General features: G+C 42.7%; 1 protein-coding gene across 4 annotated transcripts in view; it reads right to left on the reverse strand.

Annotated features, from left to right (window-relative positions):
- The window catches only part of NECTIN3 (nectin cell adhesion molecule 3), an 80524-nt gene extending 73642 nt beyond the window's left edge, over nucleotides 1–6882 (reverse strand). For all 4 annotated transcript variants that reach the window (XM_056483037.1, XM_056483028.1, XM_056483009.1 and 1 more), the window contains exon 1: nucleotides 6366–6882. In XM_056483037.1, the coding sequence (XP_056339012.1) occupies nucleotides 6366–6867 (502 nt within the window). In that variant the 5' untranslated portion in view covers nucleotides 6868–6882. The remainder of the gene's footprint in view (nucleotides 1–6365) is intronic.
- Between the last annotated feature and the right edge of the window lie 10785 nt (nucleotides 6883–17667).

Raw genomic sequence — 17667 nt, forward strand, 5'->3', positions numbered from 1 at the left:
GTAACCAATCAACTCATCAAGCTAGCTCCATTGTTTTTTTTTACTCATCTGTACACATCTCAGCAATGGAGACCTCCTTGACTAGTCTTTATTCACCTTTAGCAGGAGATTGCCATTTGAATGACTCCAAATTTTGCACGTGCCACTGCATTATACTGATAGCACTAGCACCTGCCAAGCATTCAAAACAACAGCAGTCACTTTTGGAAAACATTCTGCTCTGTACAAACTAATCCCAGGACTAGTTTAAGAGCTATGGTGTTATACAAACCCTGACTAATGAAAAAGGAGAAAACAATGAATCCCTGTAGACATAACATTATCTTAAATGCCAGATAATGAAAATCTGATGTGGGAAGGGAAATGGGCAAGAGCTGCCTACTGCTGCAGATATTCTTAGTATCTCTGTCAACTCAGGAGCTACACTCAACTAAGCCTTCACACTGAGAGCAAGATGGATGCAATTTTACACTACTAAAAAATTAAAATTGCTTTTACTCCTGTACACTACTTGAAAAGCAACTGAAAAGAAGCAGAAATACTGAAGAAAAAAATTCAGCTATGATAAAAGAGATTGTCTGGAAGCTCGTTAATGCTTTTCATCACCTGAACTAAAAGTGACCTCCTTGATAATATGCTAAACTTTACCTTCCCATACACTTGGAAAAACCAAGGTAAAAGGACAGAGGACATCAACAGAAGCTTTAACACTTCAAACTTCTTTTCATTCCTGCTGCTAATTTTCTTCTATTGCTAACTTATGGACAGAAAGATGACTTTTTGGGTTCACATTTGAAACAGACCAAATCTGAAAGTTAATAACCTGAAAAGTAACTCCTGAAGCACTCATGTATTGGATAACACAAAAAAGTTGGTTTGGTGTTTTCACCATGGCTTAGAAGTTGTGCTATACCTTGAAGCTCTTCATCACAAGGTTACGTACTAAGCAGTGTAATAAGCAACCATGGGCCAGCTTTTCTAGAATCAATGTAAATATTGCCCATGAGCCCCTCTGGAGCCTCACTCATACACACCTCCTTCTCCTTTTAAGGCACTGTTTTACACCTCCACCATCCAGGACATCCAGCAGCTTCATCATCTCTCCCCAAGATGGAGACAGAAACACAGTAATTATTTCCCCTCACACAGACTTTACTGTAGGTGTAACTTTATTTGCTTCATGTACTTCCTTGCATTTTTCCACATTCAGCCATTCCCACCTTTTCTTTCTTAGCTCTTGAGATATCTTCCCATACTCAGATAATACTCTTTTCCAGACAATCCTTCTGCTTTCTAACCAGGAATAAAGAATAATACTAATGACCCCTTTAACAAGAAAGCTTGATCAGCCTATTTCATGCCTAATCAAAAAGCCACCATCTCCATCCTCTCAATAAAAATACATTACTGCATTTCAGATACCTATGAACTCTGAGGCACCAAATACAACTGACCTTCAAATAAGTACTGCTCAAAAAATCTTGTTTTAGACAGGCTAACCCTACCAAAAATAAACCACAAAAACAGAGAAGAGTTTTGGTTAAAGGTACCTTCAAAGACTATAGATACCTCCACCTCTAATGACCATTTAACACAAGAACATGTGCCATAACAAAGTAATGGTAATTAAATAATTGCACCTATACCTATTTTGCACTTAGCAAATCTGGTCACTCACTTCCAACTATCAGCTGCCTTAGAAAATTCTTGACAGAAACATCTGCAAAACAATCCACATACCAATCAAAACAGAAGTCATCAGGGTGAAGAAACCAACCAGCCAAAGTTCCAATAATCCCCATTCAATACAACACACAAATTCAAAGCTGGAAACAAGAAGTACAAACACAAACAGTGCTAGAGCAAAGCAATCTGTCATCACAGAGGCACCTTTAAGAGCCAGTGAATGGGGGCTCCAGAGCAAGCAGACAACACACAGTCTCAGCACTCACTTTTCTGCACACATTCTGCAGCCATTTCTTTTGATAAAGAGCAGTTTGGACAAAGCTGAATTCAGCCACACAACAGCAGGGCAGGCCACCTCCACAGCAACAGGCTGGTGTAACACCAGATGCAAAGCCTATTGCTCTTCAACAGACAACAGAATTAACACTAAAAAAGGACAACATTTACCAACATCAATGCAGGTAGCTGGCACTTAGCAAGGTTATCTTCTGCTACCAGGTTTATTTTTCTCTTAACTTCATTTACTCTAGATTTTATTTCGACAAATTAAAATTCAGACTTTTGAGTCTCGAGTTTCCAACTTATTTTTCCTTTGAGCTTCACAAATTCTTCACTCGCTAGTCCCACACACTGCTTTCTAAAGCAACACACTCCCAACCTTCTCACATCAGATGTAATTAACATCAGAATGTGCCTGCATTAAAAGCTCTACTACCAGCACCTGAAGGGTAATCAGGTACAGGTGCTTTATAAAGGTTACATATTTTTGCTTTTCCTGCTACAGAACAGCCTCTTTGTTTCTCAATATCACCCTGTCAGCAATACTACATAAAAGGGCTAAGAAAGAAAACAACGTACATTTGACCATATTTCCAAACAGGATACTTGACTCTCTAATCTCACAAAAAGTAAATCCTGCTAGAGCTGCCTTTTGTTCACTGTCAAACAGTATTGATATTCCATGACAAAATTAAGCTGTTTAAGAAGGCAAGAGAGAAACACTGTTTAAATCAAGTAACTGTTCAACTTCTATGTAGCACAAGTGGCTAAACAACCATCACAATTCTTTTAAGATAGTCCAAGCGTTCAGATCCTAACTCAAATAACATTGTACTTCATTTCCATATATATGGCAGTTCCTGCACACCAAAAGCATCACAGTGTAACAGTAACACTGAAAATGGCACTTACCACAATGAAACATCTAAGAATTCCTTTAAAAAAGATCACAACTCATATTCCAAGGAGTTATCCTCAAGTACAGTCTGGACCAGCTTCTGGCAACTTTTAAAAATTTTTTTGTTAATTATCAAACAATCTAGATTTAAACTGTCCTATCAGTTGTTTTTGCAGTTGCTCTGTTTCTTCACACAGCAGTTTCATACACTGCCCAACCTACTACATGGTTCACTATTTCATTTCAACTTTTGAAATACCTTCTATAGCATTCCTATTCCTTTGCTATTCTTTCACTGCTGTCATATTGCTTCACCAAACACCTGTTCAAATGGGCATTTATTTCCATACCATTTTAAAAAAATAAATGCATATTTAGACACAGATTTCTAAACTATTAACATAACATTTAACATTCAATGAGGAAAAACCACATTTTGTTGTCCTTCTGATCAGTCTACTACACCTTCTCATTTCCAATTTAGTAACCTGCTTTGCTTGACATTCTGATTTGCCATGACTTAAACTGAAAAATTAGTAAAAACATTTCTCATCAGATTGTTCTTGTCAATAATTACTTAGAAATTTTCTTTTTCTAAAATTATTTTGGTATATGGTTCACTGCACACTTATATTACCTACACCTTTATAACCCAATCCTTCCAGCTCTACTACCAGTCTGGAGTTCTGTATTCCAGGTTCCTTTAAGAAGAAAAAAAAAATAATTGGAATCTTAGAAGACATATGTATATTTTGTCTGAGATGCTTAACATAACCAGCAAATTAAATTGAAAAATAGTAATTATTTCTTCAACAAAATTCCTGAAAAATGCATCTTGTACATCTTTCTATTCATCTCACTTCATGGTTCTGCTTATTTTTAATTCATGCTTACATTCAAAAAAAATTTGTAAAAAATTTTTCACTGTGTGCAAACTAATGAGGCACTGGAATTATGAGGAATTAGTTATTTAGTAGCACACAGGTCCTCATTTACAGCATAGCTAAAAAAAATATTCACTGCAATGAAAAGTAAGTTACTGTATAGACGAAAGGTTCTGATGATGCTTCTTAAGGATGACATACACGTCCCCTAGTTCAAGGTTGCTCTAGTTTGATCCTGTAAGTTTAATACTCACTTTGTTGCATCGTGCACTGTTTGACTGGGAAGTGGAAGAAGTACTTGGACATATAACCCAAAGCCAGTAGTCTTGCCTTCGTAAAATAAGCAGCATTTATTAAAGCAGGTCTATTTTTACTCAAAAAGTGAAAAGTTGCTGTTATTTCAGATTACTGATATGTTTTCTCTTTCCTCCTTCAGTTTTTTGGTGTGAGTGTTGAGAGGTTCTTGGCAGTATTTCTCTGAGGAGTTACAGCTCAAATAAATCATTGTTTCTAACAGTCAATCAAAATGACTGGATAACAATTGATTTGGTTTTGTAGTGACTTTATTCTACTAGGATTGGGATTTTTTTGTGGTAACATTTTCAAATCTTCCTTTTGCTAGCATTATCCAAATTGGCTGAGTAGCAGGACAAGAGGCAGTTAAAAGTTATAAGCAGTTTTGGGCTCCATCAACATGTAAACATGCTCAAAATATACTTAAGAGCACTCTTAAGAGCCACAGTAATATTTTTCCTTCACAGTCACATGTTGCAGTTACTGAAATAATGAAAAAAACTGTGGGAAACTTCAAGGTGAAAAGAAAACTAAAACCTAAGATATTGACAAAAACACTCTTCCCTTGCTGATTATCCCCAAGTCCAAAAGTCCGTAGCAGTTTTTAAAGTTCTCCCTTTTATCCAGAGATTATAAATTTTGTGCTCAAAGAACAAAATTATTTCAACACAACATTGCCGCTTCTGGCGGATGTTCTGAAGTGTTATCAGTCAAGTTCACTTATGCAAAAAAAAAAAAAAAAAAAAAAGAATCTGGGAAGACTGACATCTGAATTACACTCATCAAGACTAAAATGGTTGAGTCGCTGTACGACACCAGGCACAGATTCTTTTAGCTTCATTGTTACTATTAACTCCACATTTAGATGTAAAAATAGCTTCTCAAGGTTATGTCAAGTCTGCAACTTTGCTTTTTTAATTGCAGAAGAGCAGAAATAACCCTGAACAAAGAGAGGGGAAGAAAAGTGCTAGTGCAAAAAGTTTGCCAACCATACAAAGTCTTCAAGCCATAAAGTTTGAAACGCGATGCCTTCTCAGTATTTACAAACTTAGTAACAATCATCTTTTTTGAAAGCTACATCATTGCCAGAGGGGGGAGACTATTACATGCACGAGGCACAATCCTACAGCGCCTCAACTCCCTCCCCGAGAAAGCATTTCTCAGATACTACACAAGTGTTTTACGGCGGCATGGATTGCTCGTTCCTGGGTATTTTTATCACATGAACCTCCAGAGACTACCTCCTCTAACTTGTTCCTCCTTCATTATAGAGGGAAGGGACACAGCGTCTCCTATAATAAAATATCCTTGCCAACTATTCATTACTGCATTGGGAATACAACGGTAGGGATGAGGGTTTTCGATTTGCTCTTGTCCAAGTCTACTTTTATTCCCTCTCATCTTCCACTGCTGTAAAAAAAAAAAAAAAAAAGACACCAAGCACACTACACCGCATGCAGTACAACATAACTAACTAACTAAATTCCTGCTCAGTTTCCAACTGCTACGTCGCTTGTTTGTTCCCCACAGGAAGATGAAGGGGAAGGGGGGTCGGTGATGGCATTTTCCTGCGGGTGGTCACGCCAAGCCCGGCGGGCCCGCAGCGCAGTGCCCCCGGCAGCAGCTGCTCAGGATGCGGGTGATGCACAGCGAGCACACGGTCCCACCTCAGCAGCGGCGGCGAGTGACCGAAACCAGCACGGGTTTCGCTCTCGGTCAGAGGGAACAATGACACGACCCACACCGCCGGAGGCAAAGCGCGTACTATTCCTCCCCCCAGGCAACACCGAAATCCTTCTGTCCTTCCTTACAGGATACGAAAGGAGAAGGGCGGGGGGGGAAGCGACCGTGAATTCCCGCAAACAAGCGAAATCCCGCCGCTTAGGACGGGAATTAAAGCGGATAACCTGCCGTCCGCCGGGGGAAGCCCCGGCCATGGAGAATAAACTTCCCCTGCTGCCCCACCCGGGCCGCGGCCACCCCAGCCCGCCCGCCGGGGAAACTCGGCCTCCCGGGACAGCCGCTCTGCCGGCGGCGGCCGCAGAGAACATTCCCTGGGGAAAGAGTCCGCGGGTCTCCGCGGTGCGGGCTTGGGCTCGGACCCCGCCTCGCCTCCCTCCCTCCTCCACCATCCCGGCCGCGGCCGGCCCGGCTCCCCCCGCGCAGGGGCCGGCAGCCCCGCCGCCCCTCCCCGCCGCCGGCCGCCACACAAAGTTTCCCTCAACTCGGCCGCGTCCCCCGGCGCTGCCGGGGCTCGGGTTTCTCTCCTCCTTTTCCTCCACCCGCCCCCTCGCCCGTCCGCCAAGGGGAAAAGTTCCACTTACTGCAGCAGAAACGAGAGAAAACCAGCCCCAGCAGCCCCAGCCCCGGCCCGGGAGGCACCGCCGAACGCAGCAGCCGCCGCCGCCGCTGCCACCACCGGGGGGAGGCACCGCCACCATCCGCTAGGAAAAGTTCCCGGCGGGCGGGAGGAGGCGGCGAAGGAGGGAAACCAGCAGCAGCAGCCTCCGCAGCGGCTCCAGCCCCTGCCATGCTCCGGGCTCGGCTCGCAGTCGCCGCCGCTACGACGCCCGGTCCCGCTGCCCGCGCCGCCGGCGCCTCCCCACACGGTGCCTGTGTCACTGAGCGGGGCGGGGCGCGCCGCTCCCGCCCTCTCCGAGCGGGCCGCACCACCCGCCGCAGGGAGGGGGGGCCGGGGGAAGGCGGGACCCGTGTGCCAGGCGCCTCCACCGCGACGCCCGCCACCTCCCCCCAGCCCCGGGACGAGTCGCCTCGCCCCGCCTCGCCCGCCCCGCTCCGTGGGACTCGCAGACGCGCCCGGCGCATCGGGGGGTTCCCGGTGGTATCGAGAGCGCCGCGGGCGGCGGGTGGGAGGGGGCGTCGCGGCGTCCTCCCCCGGGGGGCTGTTGGTACGTCCCGCCCCGCCCCTCCCGCCCGCACCCGGGCGCGGTCGGGGGCGCTCGGCCGGACCGGGCGCCGGTATCCCGCTCGCGCCGCCGCCCCTCAGGCTGCTGCGGCCCCCGCTCCCCGCCGCCGGGCCGGAGCGGCCTGGGCGGCCACTGCCCCGAGAGATGGGGATCAGCCAGCAGCGCTGAGACCGGCCACAGCCCTTTCTGCCGGGTTCGGGCATTCCCGGGAGCAGCGAGGTCCGGCCGGGGCCGCTCCCGGGACGGTTGCTGCTGACCGCTGGGCTGGAGCCCCGCGCTGGGGCCGCCGGCCGCGAGCGTGCAGCCCGTGCCCCGCGGTTTTGCCAACAGTAAACTTTCCCGGCGTTGCCCTGGCGTCGCTTTGGCTGCCCTCGGCAGAGCCCCGCGCCGGGCAGCGAGGGGCCGGGCAGGGCAGCGCTGCCGCAGCACCTCCCGACCGGGCTGGTGCCGTGAGGGGAGCGCGGGGCCCGCGGCTCCGGGCGGTGCCGAGCCGCGAGGGATGGCAGGACACGGAGGTCTGAAACCATCCGGGAGCAGAGCGAGCCCGGTGCCGAGCTCACCGAGGAATACCAAATACGGCCCTGAGCAGCCCGGCAGGGGTCCGGGGGCAGCAGGCGTTTCTGTCACGCTAATCCCCTGCAGGGATTCTTGGCTCTGGCACAGCGCATAACTTTGCTCCGGGAAACGCTGCCACCGGCGAGGGCAGAGCTGCCCGGCCGGGAGCGATGTGCCCCAGCCACGGGCGGAGCGATGCTCCGAGTATTGTCAGGGCAGAGTGGCCGAAGAGGGAATTCGTGCCTTTGCCCAAGGTCCCAGGAGTCCAGCGATGGGCTGTCTCAGAATTAGAGCAGTCTGTAACCAGGTCACAAAACGAAAGGTGACTTTTTGGAGAAATGCAGTTTCTTTGCTGCATCTCGGTGCTGATCGTCAGTTTTGTGGGTGCAGTGTCAATGGATGTATCCCCAGATGAGAATTTCAACAGCACGATACAGAACCTTAAAAGAAGTGGCTTGAAAGTCTTGCCTTTACAGTCTAGGTGTGCTTTTTCATCTCGGATTCACTATCCTTGCAAAATCTCCAGGAAAATACTTAAAAGCTATAAATACCATACTTGCTGCTGAAACATCTGTGGCAAACGTTCTTCACATATTCCACAAAATTATGTAATATTTGTTGATTTCTTTAGACAGTAGACATGAAGAGCAGTTTCTCTCAAAGATATGTATGGCTAAGTTTATCAGATGCTCACAATAATATGTTCATTCGGTCTTCAGCCACACTGTTTGCCAATTAACTGGCTCAATTAATTTGTAACTGTGAAACAAAACAGAATTCAGGCGAAGTGTTACTACAAGCAAATTGCTGGCTATGATGGATGTTGGACATTCCGCAACATTTTGCTGTGAAAACCAACATAAGTGAAAGTTTTATGAAATCAATGTAATTTTGCCAGTCTAATCCTCAGCTAGTGCAGAAGTGTTCTCATTCCAGTTTGCAGTAGGAATGTAGGGTCACTCGGGTGATACACAGGATGCTGTCCAATGGTTCACAGACATGTTAATATGGCAAACCTTTTTGTTTAAAAGACAGTTTCTCACTTTTCTGATAATTCTGATGTCTGGTCCTTTACTCTGCTGTTAGACTCTGCCTTTTGATTCCATGGTAACCAATGTATTCCCCCATGCCAATAAACCTGGATAAATATAATACTGAATTAATCATTAGAGACCCATTTTTATTTATGATAAGAGCCTTTTTACCCAGGAAAACTAACGAGCATAATTGTAGCAGAATAATTTATACTGCAATGGCTTTGCTGATGTAACATCCCAGGTAGATGTTTTAATTGGGTGTAATTATTCCATTTCCCTGTATAGATGAGTCCTGTATAGATAAATCCCATTTTATAGTTAGCAGTCGAAACAAATTACATTTCATAATTACATTTACACTGAGTTTAAGGCATTCTTAGGATGGGTAGGAAATATAATGGGGCCATAGTGTAATTGAGAGTGCAACCTTAAAATCCTGTTTGTGACAAGTATATTCAAATTGCCATCTGCTATATTTTTATTCTTTCTCATTCCAAGATGACAAAAAGCATTAAGTCTTTTTAAAATAAAATGTTTTGAAGGTCTAGCACCAAATTACGTACATCAATTCATGCAGGCTAAGGAAACAAATGCAATTTGTCATATTTAAGCAGAACTGTGCCCAGTCTGTAGGTAACATCTTCCAGTGCCAGATTCAGCACTGTTGTAATCAGGCATCCTGGGGACATTGTGGTACAAAAGGAAATTTGACTTCATGATATCAAGTCTAAATTTGGCTCCCCGATGCTTAGAACACTCCTGAAGGCATGATGCTCCAAACAATTAATCTTGCATAATATGGAATAAATGTGTATAGGACACACCGGCTCAGCTCTTGTAAATCCGTTGTCACTGGCATATTTTTTCCATAAAAAGATGGTTTTCCACAGTTGGCAGCAGTCCTGTTCAAAAGCATCTTTGAGCTGTAGAAATACAAAAGACTGTACCTTATTTCCAGTCCCTATTTCCCTCTCTTTCTGGCCATTGTCCACCCACCTGCCCTTCCCCCCATGCAAAAAAAAACAAAAAACAAATCCCTTACCCTTAGTTTAGACCGGGGGGTTTGGCAAGTGTTTCCTTCTCAGTTCTTAACCCTTTTGGTAGTTTGAAAACAAAGTCCTGAAGCAGTGTGAAATTAACTTATATGCATAACATTTGAAGTGACGGCACAAATTCCCACTGGAATGAGGGGCTATTCACTTCAGTGGGAATGGGCAAATAGATTTGTGGCAGAACAATGTGCTTTTCTCAACACTCTCTCCTCCATTCCAATGGATGGGACGGGGCCTCCCTGGCGATGCTTGCACACCACCACCCGTTATTACCCTTTAAAATAAAACCACACCAAACCAACCCCAAACAAAACCTGCCTCTTTTTTTTTTTCATGTGTTTCCAGCTGGGTGAGGTATTTAGCCTGTTATTGCACGGAGTTTCTGTGATTTGCTAACAGGTGGTTGCGCTTCTGCATCGTCCCTCCAGCTGAAATCAGTGTAATTGTCTCTGGGTGTGCCTCAGCAGAACTGCTGCCTGAGGGACTGCTTTCTGTGCTGTATAGAGAAAGGTGCCTGTCCAATTCCTTGTCTAGAGAGCAATGGAAAAGCATCTCTGTGGGCTGTGCAGCAGGCGTGACTGACAGCAGTGCCAGCAAGACCAAAGGACATGATCTGCATATTTATGTGCATGCATTTCCTGACCCAGTGGTGGACTCCTTGCTCTGATCACCCATGGATGTGTTTGGGAAGGGCTCAGACAACACCCCACAGCACACAGTTTGGCTTACCACTGTTAGAATGTGTTTTTAATGCTGTTGGATACACTGAGGAATTTTTGGGGGAAGGATGCTTTATAACACTGACTGTTACGCAGAAATTATTAGGAATATATTATAAAACTGGATTATTCTCATGTTTCCCACTCTGCATATAGTATAATGAAAAACAATGTGTTGTCACCTCATAAAATATCTGTCATAATATTTTAATTTAAATCATAAACAACCTTAGCCAAGAATAACATACATACAGTTGCATGGTATATGATATTTTTAAAATCTATTTGCCAATCTTATTAAAGATGACATACTTAAATCTTGTTTCAATCAAAGACTATCCCTTTAAGGAGAAATATGAGTATCTGACTCCTCCTGCATTGCAAAGTACAACTAGAAAATTGGTTCTCTTTCTCACAGAGTGGTCAAGCTCTTGATGTGTCTCAGAAAAGTTCCAGACCTCAGGCTTTTGGTCACAAAAGAGTAATGCAGTTACTGACAATAATCACTCTCCAGCATTGTGTTTCGTACCCGTGATCAGGAGTACATATCATCCAATCTGCAGTGCAACTGTGATTCCTGTTGTCTCAGCCAAGAGATTTAAAACTCACAGCCAACTAAGTAAATTCCTCGTACATTTCTGGCAGACAAAAAATAATAGGTGAGGAAATGGTAGACTTTCCAGTTAGATCTGTCTCCACTTACCTCATTGACAAAGTGAACAGAAAACTTAAGGGTTCCTCTCAGAAGCATATTTGCAAGACAATTCTTCCCTGTTTTCTTTCTGCTCTGCTTCCCTTTACTGTAGTCTCGCTCTGCTTTTGTGTATGCTTCTTTTCTTGCCTTTCTTTCTTTATTTATTGGTATTTTTATCAAAGTGTTATATTTTATGCTAATAAATACAAAACACCCTTGATTCGTACATGTCTCTTTGGACCAATGCACAATTTGCATACTTTTTTCCTAAAACTGCAACCTTTCTAGGCACAAGCGTTGTATACCTAAGATATGCAGAAAGAGCACAGAAGGGCTAGAAAGAGAAAAGAGAAGGGGATGGGTGGAGAAGAGAGGAAAAGGAGAGAACAAAGGAGCGAGGATGTGTTATGGTACACTTTAAAAGCAGGCGTGTGGTTAGGAGTTAGGAAGAAGGGAAGAAACCCAAAGGACGATGCCCTGGTCTGTATCTAGGGAGTAGCTGGTGCAGCAGAGGGAGGATGCTAGCTGGTGTCACTCACCCTGGGGCTGCTTCCTGGCTAAAACCATTAGCCAAAAGCTGAGGGTGTTGCCAGTCTGCTTGCTGCCAGCTGGACATCCCTATACTGCAGTTCCCTGCCCTTGGCACTGGTCTCTCCAGTGGCCAAACACACCTCCAGGCATGTGTTGGGTTGATGTGGCCAGAAATGTGTATTCTATCACCATCTGTTGAAGCTGGGTGGGGCAGTGACCCTTATCTGTGTAGCACTACTATCTGCTAATGGACCATCTAAAACCAGGTGGGGCAATCATCTTTATCTTTTCCACAACCCATCCTCCCTCTAAGAAGATATCATCTGCTGCTGGCCCATTCAGTCCCACTGCATGACTAATAAAAATTACATTATCCCATTGAGAGATGCTCCAGTCAGGGGGAAAAGCCAAGCCTTTCCTATCTAGATAAAAAACTGAGATTTTGGACAGAAAGACACCGTCTTTCCACTGGATTCCAGAGGAAACTGGACCTCTTCCACATCATCCCTGGACCTTCAGAGGGAAACTGCACCTTCTACAGGAGCACTGCTTCAGCTGAACCACATCTGCCACTGCAGGAGGATGCAGCCACCATTTAATGGGACTGCTACCAACACCCTGACTGACTGACAGGGTGTCAGGTTGTATTCTGATTCTGTCAGTGTTTTGGGATTGTTCTTTGTAATACTGCATTTCTATTTTAATTTTCCTAATAAAGAACTGTTACTCCTAATTCCAATACCTTTGCCTGGGAGCCCCTTAATTTCAAAATTTTAATAATAATTTGGAGGAAGAGAGTTTACATTCTCCATTTCAAAGAGAAGCTCCTGCCTTTATTGGCAGACATCTGTCCTTCAAACCAGGACACTCACCTCCACAGTCTGGCTGCCCTCCTTGCACCAGGGAGAGACCTGACCTCCTGCTTCATCCAGACCTTGCAGCACAGTGGTGGAGGAGGCGTGGTTATTCAAGATGGTCCTGCTCCAGCTCTGTAGGAGGATTATTGCTGTCTTCACAGAGGCTTCTCCCACAACTAGAGATAACTAAAATCAGTTTTCTTTTCTACAGTGTCAAAAAGAAGAAAGATGACTTCCAATAAAGGAATACATATCTCAATGAGGTCACAATTTTATAGTGCATACCTACATTTTGCAATGATATTTTCATTATACCAATTCACTGACATGATCTCAGCCCCAGCAGGAGGTTAGTTCCTGATTCAAGGAAAAGGAAAAGAGAGTTTTAACATTCATTTTAATGCGAACATTTATTCATTTTTAGTATCTTCACTGTTACACTAGCTCCACTTAATTATGGGAGTAGAAGCAGGTTTAGAATTCCCTGGAGGAGCTTGCTCTTTTTTCTTTTTAGAAAGAAAAAGACTTGCTCTCTTCATCTTCTCTACTGCTCCTCCTTTAGTCTTTTCATTTTCCTTGAGAGCGCTTATTCTTACCCTTATAAATAAGCACATCTTGGAAAGAATTTAACTACTAAAAATGGTGTAAACTTTGTTTTTCTTCTTTTCCCTCATCTTTTCCTCTGTGGACTGATAGTTAAATGCAGTAGGTTTTCCACAGTGTGATGAGTGGAGTGCATGAACCCAAAGGTTATGCCTGCCTGTGCCTTAGGGATACAGTTTGGAGATGCAGTGTATGAAAGATGCATCAAGGTAAAGTCACAAGGTAACTGCAGTAACATGCTGTATTCCTGCTGCTTACATCCATGTTTGATACTTGAAACCATCTTAGCTTCCCTGAATTCAAAAACCAGCATAAGACTGAAATATAGCATGGTTCAGTAATAAAAGGTCACATTGTTATACCTGTAGTTTTCTATTGTATGAAACCTGTGTACATTGCATCTACTGTTCTGCCTTTTTTGGGTATCTACAAAAATTGATGTTGATCTGAAACTAAGTGAAGGTTTCAGTCTCTGAATGATTTTTGAGCACATTTTATCTCACAGATCAAGTATTTTAAAACTTTGAGTGGCAAGGAGGAACACATTAATTTTAGACAGTTTTTACACTTTACTTTTACACATTTAGGTATGTAATTGAATTCTGAATTTCTCCTTCTACTTTCACCCTGAAAAGGTTAGCCCGAAATGCACCTACACACCTTTTGTCCTTTGAAGAAAAAAAAAAAACCTGAACGAACCTTATTAAACTTTATAAACAAGTCTCTGTGCACAGAGTGCTTCATTCCTACACATCTCTTACAGGCAGACCAAAATCCTCAAAAACTCTGCTTTAAACTGAGATCTGTTCCAAGGTTTTCCTTAGACCAAGAGAAGCAATACTGGTGCACATGAAGATGTCACTGAGGCTGGAGTCTTCATCTATGTAAATACTTTGCACCTCTGTAATTATTCCCATATATAAGAGAAAGCTGCATTTATGAAGAAGCAAAAAGTCTTATACCTGTAAGAAAAAAAAAAAGTCTTTATTGATAATAGCTACACCTAAATTGCAATTAAGTAACTGTTTTATGTAGAAATCACCTTCTGATCAAAATCATTATGTAACAAGCACAAAATCTGAGTAGATAAAGAGGAAATAGTAGTGCATTTTTCTATTTGGTCATCCAGGAAAAAATGTAACTTCAGTTGTGCCAAAAAAAATTGCTCAATTTTTTGGCTTTTATGCACATTTCTGACCCCTTCAAATTAGGTCAGTTTTTAAACAAAAGCATAATTTAAATGTGAAGTATCAGTATTTCATTTCAGAAATATTTACTGTTTCCTTGTTGCAGTCCTCCACAATGAGACATTCTGCAAGTTTCTGGAAGCTGTCCCAAATTCACAAATGTTTTCAGATTCTGCAAAGATGAGGTTTGGATTTGTAATATTTTAGCTTGTGGGGGTGGAGGGTGGAGTAAGGGTACACCTACACCTTATTTGAGTGTTCACAAGGCCTGAGGTTTTTCTCCCTTAATTTTTAGCAATCCACTCAGAAAGGATTAAGTAATCCAAACTGGCCCATCCTGTATCAGAAATACAAAGTCCTCTTTTCAACTTACATGAAATATATGGGTTTAAAGGAATATCCTACATGAGGTGTACAGAAACTGAAACACCTGGCTTTCTTCTTTTCATGTCCTTTATCAGACATGATCCAGGAGGAATTGAGGCTTGACTAGTAGAACACACTCCTATGTGACTTTAGGAATGAGAGGAACCCACTTAAAAGAAAACTCACTCTAAGTGACATGAAGATGTAAATACCTTGAGAAATACAGGCTGTAAAACATATTTCTCCTGCCCACAAACTCACACCTGCTAATGCCTCATAAAATTAGTTGCATCCTCAATACTATCCTTCGACAGCAAGTTTTAAGGCCTAATTATATATTTAATTATTTATGTTTTGTCAGTTCCTTTACATCCGAGCACATTCAACAGCATGTCATATGGGATCAATTCTTCAACAGTGATTTTATTATAGTTTCTATATAATGTCATTTTAGTGTATCCACCCTGTTCCCACCCCTGAGCATATGGTGTCTCTTTTTTTAATACATCTGAATTAGAGAAAAGTACCAACATTAAATATGAATCTCTTGGTTTTTGGTGCTTGCCAGTCATCGAGTTGTTTGCAAATGTTTTTAATATTCAATTTCATTTCTGTACCACAAGTGTTTTGTTAACATCTGTCCTGCAGCAGATGATCAGTTTTATTTAGTGATTTATTTATGTGTCTGTATTTTGGTGTGAAAGCATAGTAGTCACTCTTGGGCTTTAATCCGTGGAAGGGATGGAGCAGAATGGAATGCAGTCAGTCACGCTTTGCACTTGAAAGGAACAACGCCATCATTTCTTTGTTTTCTGCTGTAATCCTAGATATAATGGGCAGAATGGCAAAAATAAATTGGGGTTTTTGTTGCTTTGCAGTTCTCCCTTTCTCAGCCAGAGCAATGCTTTCTCTTACGTACATGGTCTATCGAATGTCTAAGGATCTTTTTGCACCAGCTACTATGCTGTTTCACATGTACTTCAGCTAAGCTCTCTAAACAGTTTGATGAGCATGAAAAACAATGCCAACCTGATAAATCCTGTTTTTTCAGATTTTTCTCCTGGAGTTACTCCATCATGAAACACCACAATGGTGGCCATAATCCCTTTTGGGGCAATGGGAGCTGTTGGCCCTCTTATCATGGAATCATGGAATTGCAGAATCATGGAATCATAGAAAGGTTTGGGTTGTAAAAAATCTTACAGATCATCTAGTTCCAATCCCCCCACCATGGGCAGAGACACCTAGAATGACAAATCTGAGAAAAGCCATTACCTCATGGCTTTGCGAGGCATGGAACTCCATGGGGTTTTTCCTCACAGTTTCTTTATTTCTTGCCTGTTTATGATAATATGATCACAAAAAAAAAAAACTTGTTAATATTTGCAGTTCTGTTGTGTAAATGATTTCATGTGGTTCAGGAAGGGCAGCATCCGGTTCATGAGCTGCATTTCCAGAGAAGATTACATGTTCCACTATAGACTACTGCCACTAGCCTTGACTGGGCTGGATATTTAACTTACCCATTTCAAACTGCAATTTTTATTTTATGTTATTCCTAGTGATTCTTTATTTTTAATCTGTTATGATCTTCTCTGCTGGCAGTCAATTGAGTGAAACTCACAGTGAATAAAATAAAAAATACAGAGAAGTAGCAGGTAGTCCTGGTCATCCTGAATGCCTGACACCCAATTCTGACTCTTCTGAACAAATCAGAAATGGATGGTTTGTCATGAACTGTATAATGGTGCAATGCTTTTATTAGCATGGGGTTTAAATAAACTGCATAAACAGTTGTGGTTATATCACTAACAGAGTGATTCTAACAGATCTTGTTGGGGAGAGGAGGTGTTCAAGCATAAATGCCAGCAGCCCCCAAAAACATGTAGATATTCAACGAGAAACCAAGCACATTTTCTCCAGGACAGAAAAGTTTCACATTTTGATACCAAAAAAGGTGCAGCCAATTGTCATCAAATTTCCAAGGATTCTTGGCTGACTCTGATCTAAAATATTCAGTCTAAACCCTGACAGCCATTTTTAGCTGTATTGTTTGTTGGTTGTATTCAATTTCCCATGAGGCATCTTCATCCATCAAGGTCATAAGGTCTCAGAAAGGCAAATTAATAAAAAAGCTTCTCCAAAGTCAGACTGACTTGTATTGTGATTGATAATATTCTTATTAATAATCTCAGAAATGAGATTCATAGAATCATAGGATTCTGACTTGGAAGGGACATCAAAGATCATATAGTCCAATCTTTTCTGGCAAAAACATAGTGTGGAAAAGATGGCCCAGCTGACTCTTAAAAGTGTCCAGTGCTGGGGAGTCCCTGGCAGGATTCCAGTGGCTGATTATTCTCTCTGTGAAAAATGTTCATCTTGTGTCTAATCAGAATGTGCTCAGGAGTAACTTGTACCCATAAGGAATCCCGTGAGGGAAGAAAACAATTTAAGTGAGGTGCTAATAAATAGCTTCACTTGTACTTGAACCCAGCATGAGAACTGGGGTGTTAGAACTCTGCCCAAAAAGCTGATTTTGGTGCTCTGTTCAGTCAATAAACAGAAGACATTGTACCCTCCACTGTATGTGTAGAAAATAGGATAAATTATGTACTGCACAACTCCTTTCCAGGAGGAAAATGCTATAGTCCTTAATTTTGGTGTATTATGAGCAGAGCTCTATGCCATTAAATATGTCCCTGACCAGTAATACATAAGTATGTCTTTTAAAAGTTAAGGTCACAGAGGTAGAAGACAGACAGTAATTTATGGTTTCTAGTTATATGTTACCAGAGGAACATTTCTTGTGTTCTATGCAAAACAGAATTATAGTTGCCACCCAGTCATCATTCTCATGCATCTTTCTACCTGTGTATGAATATATTTATCTAAATGGGTGTGTTAGATGCAACTTTTCTTATGAACAACCTGATCCTGCAAAGTCTTATGCATATTCTTTATTTTATATGCCTGATATGACCAAAACAATGTCTCTGGCACATGTAGAATTCAGCCTATGTGTTAATCTTAACAGTACAGAAGCGCTGAGCTGACTTGATTACAGTGAGTTGGGAAATTACACCAAAATCTCTTGT

This window comes from Oenanthe melanoleuca, chromosome 1, assembly GCF_029582105.1.
Source record: "Oenanthe melanoleuca isolate GR-GAL-2019-014 chromosome 1, OMel1.0, whole genome shotgun sequence".
In the NCBI taxonomy this organism is placed as follows: domain Eukaryota; kingdom Metazoa; phylum Chordata; class Aves; order Passeriformes; family Muscicapidae; genus Oenanthe; species Oenanthe melanoleuca.